We start from the raw sequence: 12552 nt of genomic DNA, 5'->3' as shown, positions 1-12552 counted from the left end.
ATGGGGGAGGCTGGCTGCACCCGCTGCTGTGAAATGCCGGGCGTGGGCCTCAGCAGCCTCTTGGTGGCCCTTCGAGCCGGCTCTGCCCAGTGGGTCTGCCCTCAGCTGGCCTGCCCGCTGAACAGGCAGGTTTGCTGGGCCTTCCCTTCCCTGGAGAACAGCCTAGACCTGCCCACCTGTGTTCTCCCCCAAGGAGAAAATTGGGTCTTCCAAGCATAATGGTCAGCAGCTCCCTGCCTTCTGGTAAATTCACCAACTTGCCCACCATGTGCCGTCGGCCCCTTCAGCCCCCGTGGACACATCTCCCCTGGCTAAGGCCAAGCTCTCCCCCGCGTCCAGCACAGATCCCATCTGCTCAGCCTCTGCTGCTGCTTTCCCCTCCACTATCCACGGCTCTGGTCCCTGCTGTCCCACAAACTGCCCGTGACCCCTGTCCCCTTGTCACCACCACCCAGTTCCTTCTTACCTCATTGTCCCACTTTACCTTAAGCAATTACTGTGTGTACCTAGGATTCCAGAAATAACATACTTCCATGTAGAAAGTTTGGGCAAGTAGGGACTAGCAGAGGAAGCTAAAACTCATCAATGATCTTGTCACTTCCAGGCGGCCACCATCCACATTCTGGTGTGGATCCTTCCATGCCTCTCTCTGGCTGAGACTGGGATCATATAGTTGTACCGCTCTGTGCACAATCACATCGTGTGGGGTACACTGCCTCGAAGAGCTGATCTACTGTCCCCTCCTCCCTTGCAGCCCCAAGTACCTTGTCTTTGGCAGCCAGACTTTGGCCTTTCCATGTCCCCCAAATCCCTTTCTCCAGGGTCACTGGCACCTTCCTTCTCACCAGTCGAGAGACACATTTTCCAGCCTCCTCTCACTGACCTCCCTGCCTCGCTTGGCCACTGTCTCCTCCTGGCCCCTAAACCCACTCTTCTGGCCCTCCTCCTCCTTTCTGAACGTTCCTTCTCGCTCTCCCTCAGGGCTCCTCTTCCATAGTGTTTTAACTCTGTGCCCTCCATGGCCCCTTCCCCAGCTGTGCTTTCCTCTCCACACTTGTCCCCCTGGCTTGCGGTGCCCATCTCTCCCTAGCGTCACTCTCTCTCCAGCCCAGACCTTCCCCTCTGGTGTTAGCTTCATCTACGGTGGAACACCTCCTTCAGGAAGCCCACCGACCCCGTAAGCCTAATAGGCTAAACTGAGCAGTTCTTCACCCCTCTATCATTTCTCAGTGCAGCCCCTGAGGCCCACTCTGCCTGCACCCCATACACTCACTCACCTCCTAGATTCGCCAGAGCCCCTTCCTCCAGGCTGCCTCTCCCACCTGTGCCCTGGAGCAGCCACCTTCCCCATGTCCTGCGGCTTTTTCTGTTCATCAGCCTTCTCTGTTTACATGTGCCTTGGGGTCAGGGCCCCCCATATCCCCACCATGGCCTACATGGCCCTGCCACCAACTCAGTCTAAAGCCTTAGGCAAACCGGTAGTCCTCTTTGAACCTGTTTCCCCATCTGGCATCAGTGGGGTCCCCAAGAAGCCTTGCAGCAGCGGCTGTGCTGTGGGGGGTGTTCCCCGAGCCACCACTAGAGGGAGTCTCTTGCCCACAGACCAGGAGAGGGCCCTTTCTGCAGAAGGGACCCACCAGCCACCTCCCAGCTCTGACTCTCAGGATAGGGTACTGGGTGCTGCCACATGCAGCCCCAGGGTCTCAGAATGCAGCAGAGGGGAGCAGCATTCCTAAGGCCACGAAGCTTTCCGGGGCCGCGCTGCCTTCTGGGTCTCTGGGGGCTCCTTTCTGTGGACAGGAGCTTGTCTACCCATGTGATTGTTGGGAAGCCTTGGAATACTGGCCCTTTCCTCCCCAGGCCAGGCTGGTCAGCCCCTAGGGGAAGGCAGGAGGCTGCAGGAACAATGGCAGGTTCCCGGCTGGTCCAGGCTCTGAGCCTCAGTTTCCGCTTCTGTAAAATGGGGATCATCATAGTTCCCGCCTCATGGGCCTGGGTGAGGAAGCAGAGAGGCTGAAGGCATGCAGGCCGGCTGGCTGGCGTCCCCTGAGCTCGGGATGGGGCTGCTCGTGACCCAGTTGGTGATCCTGACAGACGACTGCCTCTCCCAGTGACAAAGAGCCCCAACCTGGCCTCAGGGCCTCAGGCAAACAGGCCTCTCCTTTCACCTGCCTGCAGGAACTAAGGCCCCCAGGGCCCTGCTGGCTCTTTGCCCTGAGCTGGTCTCCTAATCCCCTTTGGGCCCCGCCCTGCCCCTGCCTCCCTCTGGGCCTTTGGGGGCTCTGCCTTTCTTTGAGGATGACCCCTTCTGCCTCCTGGAGCGAGGACCAGGTCGGAGAGCCACAGGGGTGAGGCTTGACATCTCCATTTGCTAGATGACCCTGGGCCAGCCCCCCACCTTGCTGAGCTTCATTTCCTCGGGCTGTGCCTGCACCCGAGGTCTGTGATGCAACCCGTGGCCCTTGGCGGGGGCGCCCCCAGGCTTTGGCATGCCCCATCCTGCCCGCCTGCCACCCCCCCCCCCCGGAGGACCCACCTGCGTGATGCAGGCACCCGTGAAGGCCACGATCACAGCCACCACGTTGACCGTCAGCTGGAACTGCAGGAATTTGGAGATGCTGTCATAGACATTGCGGCCCCACATCACTGCCTTGACGATGCTGCTGAAGTTGTCATCCGTTAGGATGATGTCTGAGGCCTCCTTGGCCACGTCTGTGCCTGCGATGCCCTGTGGGGACAGGGACAGGAGCCTGTGTGGGGTGGCTGGGGGTGGTGAGCAGCTCAGGCAGCACTGTTCTCATCCCCTGCACATCCGCAGCCCTATACAACCCCCCGCACATACTCCCAGCTGCCCAGCGCGGCCAGACCACATGGGGTGTGTGTGCGTGCACTCCTTACAGACCAGCCCCTCAGGCCAACTCTGCCTTCAGGAAGCCTTTCCCTGGCCCATCCTCCCCCACACCTATCATGGCAGGGAGCCCTCTTCCACCCTTCCAGGAAGACCCCGGGGGGCCAGGCTCAGCCTTGAGAGCACTGGGCACGTGAGGTAGATGGTGGGTGAGCTGAGTGTGAACCAGGGGTCCCCGCACAGCCAATTTGAGGCTGTGTTGCCCACACCCCCTGCCTTTGAGGCCCTGCCGGGCACCACCCCGGGGCCCACTGTGAGCTGCCCCTACCATGGCGAAGCCCACGTCAGCCTTCTTGAGTGCAGGCCCATCGTTGGTGCCATCCCCGGTCACGGCCACCACCTGCCGCTGCTCGGTGTGTGTGCTGTCGATGATGCCTGTGGGGTGGGGCAGGAGTGTGCTCAGGGCCCCGGCACACTCTGTGGGGCCGAGGCCACCCGGGGCGGGCCCTGATCGTTGTGAGGACCTTGGGCCGGGCCCAGCCTCCTCTCTGGCCCCTGCCCTGCCCCCCTTCTTGTGTGGCTCTTCCCAGCTCCAGGCTTGCCCACAGCGGCCAGCACCTGCAGGGGGTGTTGGGCACCTGAGCCCCAGGCTGGCTTGTGGCCCTCTGTGGTCTGGGCCCTGACGGCCTCTCCAGCACACTCTTCACCGTCTGCAGCCCTTGGCCACACTGGTGGCCACCCCAGCTGGAAACGCCTCCCCTCTGCCTGGGTTCCAGGAGCTCCTCTGTTCTCCCACCATCTGCTCCCTCAGCACCTTCTACTTGGGGGTCCAGTCACTCCTGAGGAGGCCTGGGCTGTGCCATTTGCCAATGACCCCTGACCCATAATTTGGCCTTGACCTCTCTCCAGACATTCACCCTCAATAAAATATTCAGGGGCACCTGGGTGTCTTGGGTCTATTAAGCATCTGCCTTTGGCTCTCCATCTGCAAGCCCGGCCCCCTCTCCCCTGTCTGCTGGGCCGTTCCCTCGGCTAGCTGTGCCTGTCACACACCTGTAGTTTCAACTCAGATACCACTGCCCCTGGGGAAGCCTCTGTGACTCCCTGAGGACCCTCACCTGCCCCGATCAGATCACCGTAGCTCCCGTCCGTGTCTCTCCCCGTCCTGTGCCTGGCAAGCCGCAGCAGCCCATGGGATGAGGGAGTGGGGCCCCTGACTTGAGAAGCCTGTGTAGCCCCCAACCACTCCCCCAGCCTTTTGCGTGTGTCCAAGTTCCACCCTCTTCAGGCCAAGGTCCAAGGCTACGTGCTCTGGGAGTCATCCTGGGCTGCTCCCCCCAGCTGGTGGCAGTCCTGAGTCCCCAGCCAAGACTCAGCCTCCAGTCTCTGTCTACTGGGCATTCGACGCCCTCGCTCCTGCCGTTTCCCTCTACCTGCCTACACACTCCCCCAGAGCAGGGCGGGGGCCAAGTTTCCCTTCTGCCTGGCCAAGTGAGCGTCTTTCCACTTCTTGAAGGTATCTGGAAATCCTTGCCTCTGGTCTTTCACAGTGCAGTTCTCTGCCCCGCCTGAAACACAGGTCCTTTCTCCTGGACCCTCAACCCACCTTCGATGGCCTATGATGAGACATCCATCCCCAGCCTGGGTGAGAGCCAACAGGAGGCTCCACCCTTCTCTTCCACCAATACAGCCCCTAGGTCTGTGGAAGGAAACCTATTTAATGTCTGCTGGTTGGAATCTGGACCATGAACTCTAAGAGGGAAGGACCATGTCTGCCAAGAGCAGGGCCTGGCACTTAGTAGACCCTTCAAAAACACGTATCAAGAGAATGAGTAAATGAATGAATGAGTGATGGGTTGGGGGGGCCTCCTGCTCTGGTATCTATGATTCTGGGGCACTGTGTTTCTGTCCCCAAGCCAAGCCTGCCTCCATTAATGTCCTTGGGCAGCATTTTGGGAGAGGAATCCGAGATGCCCAGGGGATGACCTCAGCCAGAAACCTGCCCTTCTATGGCCATTTTAAAGATGGAGACATTGAGTCACAGAAGAGGAGGGACTTGCCCAAGGCTATAGAACAGATTAGTGGCCAAGCCAGGACTTGAAGCCAGGACTGTATGACTCTAAAAATGCCTAGCACCTGGCCACCTACATGGGCTCAACAAGTGGTAGGCTTTCTCTCTGGAGGAAGACAGGGAAGGGGAAGGATGCTAGCTTCTGGCCTCATCTCTCAGGTTGCTATTCCCAGGATAGCCTGGGGTCCCCATTACGGATGTTGGTTGGGGTCCTCAGAGACCAGGTAGACCAAGGGTCTCAAACTCACAAGCTCTGGGACAGACTAAGAACATAAATAAGCGAAATGGGTTGGATGGCAGACAATAAGTAGTGGTGAAGACTGATTCAAATGTCAGGGGAGAGTCTGTATAAAGCCATCCAAATTCAACATCGAAAAGGGCACTATACCAGCCAAATACAACATGTCTGTGGACCCTGTTCGACCCTCAGGCTAAGAGTTTTGGACCTAGACAGGCCCAGTCCCATTGCTTCCTACAAGAACTGGATCCCACAGAGAAGACTCACAACCTCCCCATCTCACTGTGGCCCTTAGAGGGCCTCCCAGGGCTGCAATGGGGTGAGACAAGGGTGTTGCCAAATGTGGAGAGCCCTGTGCAAAAACCCTCTGTCCTGGAAAGAAACTGTGGGCACCAGGAGAGAAGGGGATCCTGGCCTCAGAATTTCACCCCCCCCCCATTTTACCTTTGACGAGGGTATGCTTATCCGTGGGGGAGGAGCGAGCCAGCACCCGGAGCTTTGGCCAGATCTTGTCAATTCGCTCCTGTTCAATCTGGAGAGGGATGGGGAGGGGATCAGAGAGAGAAGCTGAGGCCTGGAGAAGGGAGGGGACTCACCCAGAGTCACTGGGCTCTGAGTGGCACACTGGCTGGCTTCTGCAGAGTCACGTGGTCCCCATGCCTCCCAGCCCCCCCTCCCCCCAGCTCATCTGTCTGAGGACTCCTTGTGCTGGGCACGTACCTCCCCCTTCTCGTTGCGGATCCTCCGGTTGAACTCCTTGCCCTCCAGGCACAGAAAGTCCTCCCCAGGATGGATGATGCCACACTTGATGGCGATGGCCCGGGCTGTGTTGATATTGTCACCAGTGACCATGCGGACGGTGATGCCTGCCCGCTGGCACTTGCGGATGGCTTCTGGGACCTGGCAGGAGGGCGGGAGCAATGGGGGTGAGTGCCACTGGGGCAGGCCCTCACTGCCCTTATGGATTCCAGAGTGAGCCCTGTGTACGGGCAGCTCCAGTGGGAGGGGCCCGGATGACCATGAGATACTGGGAGCACGTACGGCACGTGGGCCATCTCCTTCCTTCCTGTGTCCATGGCAGGCATTGTTAATTGGTCACAGGATCCTCTGATTAAACCCTGATGTGGTCTCAGAATTCTCAGCAGAGTCCCAGCAGCTACCACCTAACACTGTGATGGTCCCTTCTGTGATGAAACCGCTGGCTATCCTGATCTCGGGGCAAGGACTTTGAGAAAGACCTCAATAACACCCCAGGTGAGAGTCGCAGAGGAATGTGTCCCTGCTTTATTCCCATGCACAGTTCCTGCAAACTCAGCAAGGAATATGTTCACGTATTTTCAGGGTTTTTTTTGGGGGGGGGACACTGCATTTGGGAGCTCATTTACAGAATGTGACACTGGGTTAGAATAAATACAAATGATTATACTTCATGTAAAATAGGACATTTCCATGAGAGAGTAAGGACTGCCTTCTGCCCTCTCTGCTGTAATGACAGACTGATGCCTGGGCCAATCAGGCCAGAGCAGATTCAGCCGGTCAGGAGGGGGTAAGCACCTCCCCCGCTCCCTGCTCCTATGCAGAGCTGTGGATTTATTTGCCCAGCAATTAGGATGCAGAAACCGGCCTGGAGCTGCTGCAGCCCTTTATACACAACACAGATCAACTGAACAAGGGATTCTGACCCATGGGCAGTGACCAATGAATGATAAAATAATAAGGTAATATTTGCTATTTGCTGCAAAATGTCTTTGAGTGGAAGAGGACATATCAAGGGCAGAAAATCCCGTTGTACCAGAAGACCAAAGCACTTTAGAATCTCAGGCTTAGAGGGGCAGAGTCTGACTCCCACTTCTCTTGCATATCATAGTGCTTGGGGAGCTCACTCCCATCCCCACTCTGACAAGCCACAGCTAAGAGGGTCTGAAGACTGTTATGGCCTGAACTGTGGCCACCCCCCCCCCCCCCGCCAAATACATTTAAGTCTTAACTCCCAGTGCCTGTGAATGTGACCTTATTGGGACAGAGGGTGCTTATAGAGGTAATCGAGATGAGGTTGGCAGGGTGGCCCTTGACCAATGTGACTGGGGTTTTTATGCAGAGGGGATATTTAGACCCAGACACACAGGCAGGGAGAATGTCACGGGACGATGAAGGCAGAGACTGGGTGTTGCTGCCACAAGTCAAGGAACCCTGAGGATCCCCAGCACACCCCATAAGCTTGGGGGGGTGCTGGGGGTGGGAGAAGGTCTGAGGCAGATCCTCCCTCACAGCCTTCAGAAGAAACCAACCCTGCCGACACCATGATCTTGGACTTCTAGCCTCCAGAACTGCGAGGCAGTCCAGTTGTGCTGTCAGAGCCCCCCAAACTATGCTTTGTTAGGGCGTCCCCAGCAAACTCATATGGAGAATTAGAACATTGTTCAAAACCTGACTGTGGACAACTCCTGCCCACTGGTCCCCTTCCTGCCCAAACAGGGATTGATCTTGAAAATCTTTAGCCTCTGTCCACCCCCATCCACAGCACCTGCTGCTCCTTCAACCCAGAGCACCACCATTCCAAGCTGGGGTCACTGCCCAGCCCCCCCCCCAGTCTCCCTGCCTCCGGCCTTGCCCCTCTTCCATCGTTCCCCTACCTGACCACCAGCCACCTGCCTAAAGTTCAGCCTGGGTGTCACTCTCCTTCAGGCGCTCCCCCACTGCTGCTTGTAGAGAAAAATCAAGACTCCTGAGCATGGCCATCTTGTGGCACAGCAAGGAACAAATGTCGTGAAGAGGCCAGCTCCAGGCCAAGGTCAGGAGGCCCCTCCAGCTCCCAGAATTGTATTAGAGACCAGCTCTGTAGTGACAAGTAGTGATCTCCTCATCACAAGGGGTAGAACAGGGAAAGCTGACCACAGGTCTCCTCTGGGTGCATTTCCAGGGACTGGGGAAGAGGCTTCTGGTGCCCCCTGGGGCTTGGGGGCCAAGTGAGCAAGGCCTCTGCCTCGTGCCACAGCGGAGGCTCACCTAGGCTCTTTTTACAGAGCCAGGGAGAGTGGGGACGTGGAATGTCCAACATCCTGCTTACATAATTCATCCGTGTCCTCACCATGGCTGTAACCCGGACTGAAGCCCCCTGCTGTCTCCTGTTCCAGAGGAAAGGAAAGAGCCACTGCTCTTTTGGGGACATACGCCTTATTTGTCTCCTGCCTTCAAAGGAATAATTCGGGTTATATTTGATTCAAAGACGCTTGGGGTCTTGGAGTTGGAAGAGACTTCAGGTCATGACTCTGACTCTCTGCTCATTGTTCAGATCTCCGGCTAGGCATCCCACAGATGGCCAGCCAGCCTCTGCTTGCAGGCTTCTGATGACGGGGTGCTCACTCCCTCCAAGCCTGACCACTCCACAGTGGAACAAGTCTATCATATACTTTCACATAATCATTCTTCTTTCAGATGAGAGCAGGTGCTCTGGGTCTGACCTGTACTCTTGTAGGAGGCAGGGTCCTTGGTAGAGAGCTCTGTACAAAGGACTCTGGGAGCACAGAGGAGGGTGCCATTCCTTCAGAAGGAAGTAGATGGAGAGGAGAAATCTGGGAAAGCTTCCTGGAGAAGGGGATGTTTGAGCTGCTTCTGTTCAGCCAACACTAACTGAGACTCTGGTGCCTGGCACTGTGCCCAGGCTGGGGCTACACAGATGGCCACATTATTGTGGCCCAGGCCACAGAGAACTGTTCCATGAGATGCACTGGCAGAGAAGTTGGGAAGAGTGCTGTAGAAAGAACGTGACAGGTGATCTGGAGGGGCTGAGGCTGAGGAGGATGTTGGGCAGGAGCCGGTGCTATGAAGCTGGAGAAGGGCCTGTGGTCAGAAGGTGCTGGAATCAGGGGCTTGGTACCTGGTCTGGGAGCCATGGTAAGTTCTGAACTGGGGACAAGGTGACTGGCAGCATGTTCTAGAAAGACTTACACTTTCAAGGATGTCTCAGGGAGCTGAAGTCTGCCTGCCTGGAATCTCCACCCTCTGGGGCTCCCTGAAACAAGCTGGTTTGGGGAGAAAAAGGAGCAAAATTGGCCAGCTAATTTTTCTGGCCCCCACACTTCCCTCTGCCTCTGGGAGAGAGGGCTCAGGGACCAGAAGACCGGGTTGGGCTTTGCTCTGGAGATCCACCTGAGTGTCGGCTTCCTCATCCGTAGAGTGGGGATGATGGTCTGCACCCCTCAGCGCGGCTGGAAGATGCTGTGATGGGGGCAAACGGTACCAAGCACGGGGACAGTAGATGCTGGTGGGGGGAGCGTAGGGAGGCTGGCAATGCACCTGACCATGGTCTTTCTTGTTTGTTCTTCCTGCTCTGGGAGACCGGGTGGGATGTGGATGCAGATGCAGTGGGGGGTGGGGCACAGCTGGCGTCTGGGGATGGGGAGGGGCAGCCGTTTGTTTGGGGTGGTGGGATGGTGTGGACACGCCACCGCGATTCCTGGGTCAGGTACCTTAGAGGCCTGTGTCCTGCCTGTGGGGGGGGGATTCCAGATGCACCTGGACACACCCGAGAGCCTCCTTGACCACCGTGAAGTACTCCAGCTCCTTCCTGGGCAGTGGGCCCTGTAACCGGCCATCTTTCTTGTACTTCAGTCTGGCTTTACACTCTCATGTGCTACTGGTCTACTTACTCGTCCCCTTTCACTGGACATTTCATTAGGCTGAAGGCTCCGGACTGCTCGGGACCCATCCAGGGGCCTGGCATAGGGCAGATGGGTCATCATGAAACATCTCTCTGCTGAAGTCCCTCAAAGCCTGGCCTAGTGAATGGATTTGGATGGGGACATGCCAGCCCCTCACAATTTAGCTCCAAGCTCCCCTCCTACCCATTTCTCCCATTAATCCAATGGGGTATTCACTAGACTCTCACCTGTCTGCATTTGCCCGTGCTTTTCCCCTCCACCTAGAACACCCTCTCTCCCTTAATCTGGGAGTCTCTCCCTCTTTCAGGTGAAATACCCTCTAATCATAAAGCCATTCTGGATGCCTCCAACCCAACGGGGTGCTTCCTTAATCTGTACTCAGCACTTCCTTGTACTACTCACTCGCTCATTCGTTTGACAAACAGCTACTGAGCCTCTAACTACCGGGCACTGAGGATCCCGACATGAGTAAGACTCGAGCCACGGAGGCGCCGATCTGGTTGAAATATACTTTCCACGTAGACATAATAGCTGTAAAATTAAAAAAAAAATTCCTTGTTTTGCTAAAATTATCCAAGATTTTTCTCACTGAGGAAAAACAGCCAGAAAATGGGCGCTTCCTGTTTTCATTAAATAAAGGCTTTTCAACATCTGTTGTTTCTGGTGACGCCCGTTATCTGTGACTCCAAGGGCTCCAAACACCCCCGGATAACCCAGCAAATCCCAGACTGCTGCTCTTCTCGTGGCTTTATCCGCAGTGGCTTCAATCGGCGTCGGAAAATGCACCTGAGGCAGCATCTTCTAGGTGTGTGTGGGGTGATCGGCAAGCCTGTTCTGTCTTCTGTCTTCTCAAGGGAGGAAGGCAACGTGATTTGTCCCCTTGACCGGTGGGAAAACTGAGGGAGGTAGTCTGTGTTCCAGTGGCAGCTATGAAAGCAATCTGAAACGTTTGTAGGGCCCTAGAGGTGGCCCAGGCTGAGGTTTCTGCTCCGGCCAGCTTTAGGGTTGCCTGGGAGAGCCTGCCCCAAACTGTAGGCATAGACACCCCCCTAAGGTCACCCCAGAAGCTGGTGATGGTGGCTGCCTGTGAGGCGGAAACCAGGGGCCTGGCGGAGGCATGGGAGGCCACTTCACCTTGTCTGTGCTATTGAACCATTGGAATTTGGCTCCATGTGTATAAATCCGCCAGCCTAAAAAGCAAATAAATCCAAAGCCATCCCCACCCCACTGGGAAATGCTGAATCGACAGGTCGGAGCTTTTATACTTTCAAGTACTGTCACCAGCAGCCCTGCTGGTGTCCCTCACTTGGGAATGTCCAACTCTCTCATTGTTCGGATGGGAAAACTGAGACCCAGGGAAGAGGTGCTCCTGAAGAAAGTCTTCTGTGAGGGAGTGGCAGGGGCAGGATTAGAACGCGTGTCCCTTGACTCTGCTGTGTCACCCTAGTAAGTCTCTGCTCCCCAGCACAGCTTACAACACCAAAATCTACATTCTGGGGGAGAGCCCAGGCGAGAGAGGAGGTCACCAACAAGGATGTGCTCACCTGATGGAAGCAAAGAAAGTTGTCAGGGTAAGACTTCCCGTGAGCCGGCTCAGAATGTTGGAGCTTGGCAGGGACCTGAGGGGCATCTGGGCCAACCTCCCATTTTACAGATGAGAAGGCCAAGACTCAGAGAGAGGAAGTGGCTTGTGAGTGGCAGAGTTGGGGCTTGGATCCAGGCCCCCTTTCCCCAATGTAGGGCCCTCTAATCTGGATTTGCTCAGCCGCTTAAGCAAGACTTTGGGAACACCGCTGTCCCTGCTTGGCCTCAGTGTTTTCGCCTGCACACTGGGGCCGTGGGGAGGCATTTGGTCTAGGTCAGCAGCAGCTAAAACCTGGAGTTGTGCCCCTTTAGTAGATTGCCAGATCAGTTTGGTGGGTGGCGACTAGCATTAAAAAAAAGAAAGAAATAGAAGAGAATAGAAAATTCTCACAAGTGCATCACATGACTTTGTCACATCCTTATTTTGGTTACGTGTATGTGCTTACTGAGTCATGATATAAAATACATTTGTTATTAGCACAGGTCATGGCCAAAAAAACGTATGTGTCTGATGCTGCTTCCCATCCCACCTCAGGGCTGCCTCTGAGGCAGGGTGACGGGCTAGGAGCTCTGGGATGGGAAGGCTAGGGGAGCCGTCGGCTGGCCTCGTCTGCTATGTGGACACTAGTCTCTGGTACCTCTAAGGAGATAACCCATCATGGGAAGCCTGAACCCGTTAGTGGCTGGTAATGAGTGGGCGTCCCCTGGGGAGGCTGATAAATGGTTTGTCCGTCCAGGGAGAGACACAGTCTGCAGGAAAACACATACGGCTCCAGGGCCAGGCACCTGGGGCACAAATCGCCTTTGCTGCTTTAGGCCCTGGGTGGAAGTGAGGAGGCCTATGGGGGTGTGCATAGTATTGGAAGATTGGTGTTCAAGTCCTGTTCATTCTCATTTAGGCATTCCACACTTAATCGAGCACCTTCCATAGGCCGAGCTCTGTGTTAGGGGCTGTTACCCGTCACTGGATCCAGAATTACGAATCCACTGGGGAGGGACATAGAGGAAGGGGCGCCACATTTAAGGGCCATCCACCTCATGCCAGACACCGCCTGTTGCCTGTATGTGCACGATCTGACACCTCCTAGTATCCTGGGCGTGTAAGTGTGGAGAATACTATTATTATGACGAAACAGAGGCTCAGAGAGGT

The 12552-nt window shown here is 56.1% G+C and overlaps 1 protein-coding gene across 11 annotated transcripts in view; it reads right to left on the bottom strand.

Moving 5' to 3' along the window:
* Positions 1-12552, bottom strand: part of ATP2B2 (ATPase plasma membrane Ca2+ transporting 2) — a 365851-nt gene that overhangs the window by 15712 nt on the left and 337587 nt on the right. For all 11 annotated transcript variants that reach the window (XM_045808236.2, XM_087866780.1, XM_045808238.2 and 8 more), the window contains 4 exons: positions 5878-6057; positions 5602-5689; positions 3177-3283; positions 2537-2728 (listed from right to left, as the gene is read on the bottom strand). In XM_045808236.2, the coding sequence (XP_045664192.1) occupies positions 2537-2728; positions 3177-3283; positions 5602-5689; positions 5878-6057 (567 nt within the window). The remainder of the gene's footprint in view (positions 1-2536; positions 2729-3176; positions 3284-5601; positions 5690-5877; positions 6058-12552) is intronic.

Source organism: Ursus americanus, chromosome 14, assembly GCF_024610735.1.
Source record: "Ursus americanus isolate L20-20 chromosome 14, mUrsAme1.1.p, whole genome shotgun sequence".
Classification (NCBI taxonomy): Eukaryota; Metazoa; Chordata; class Mammalia; order Carnivora; family Ursidae; genus Ursus; species Ursus americanus.
The sequence above is the reverse complement of the archived record's forward strand: the minus strand, read 5'-3'. Positions and strand labels throughout refer to the sequence as shown.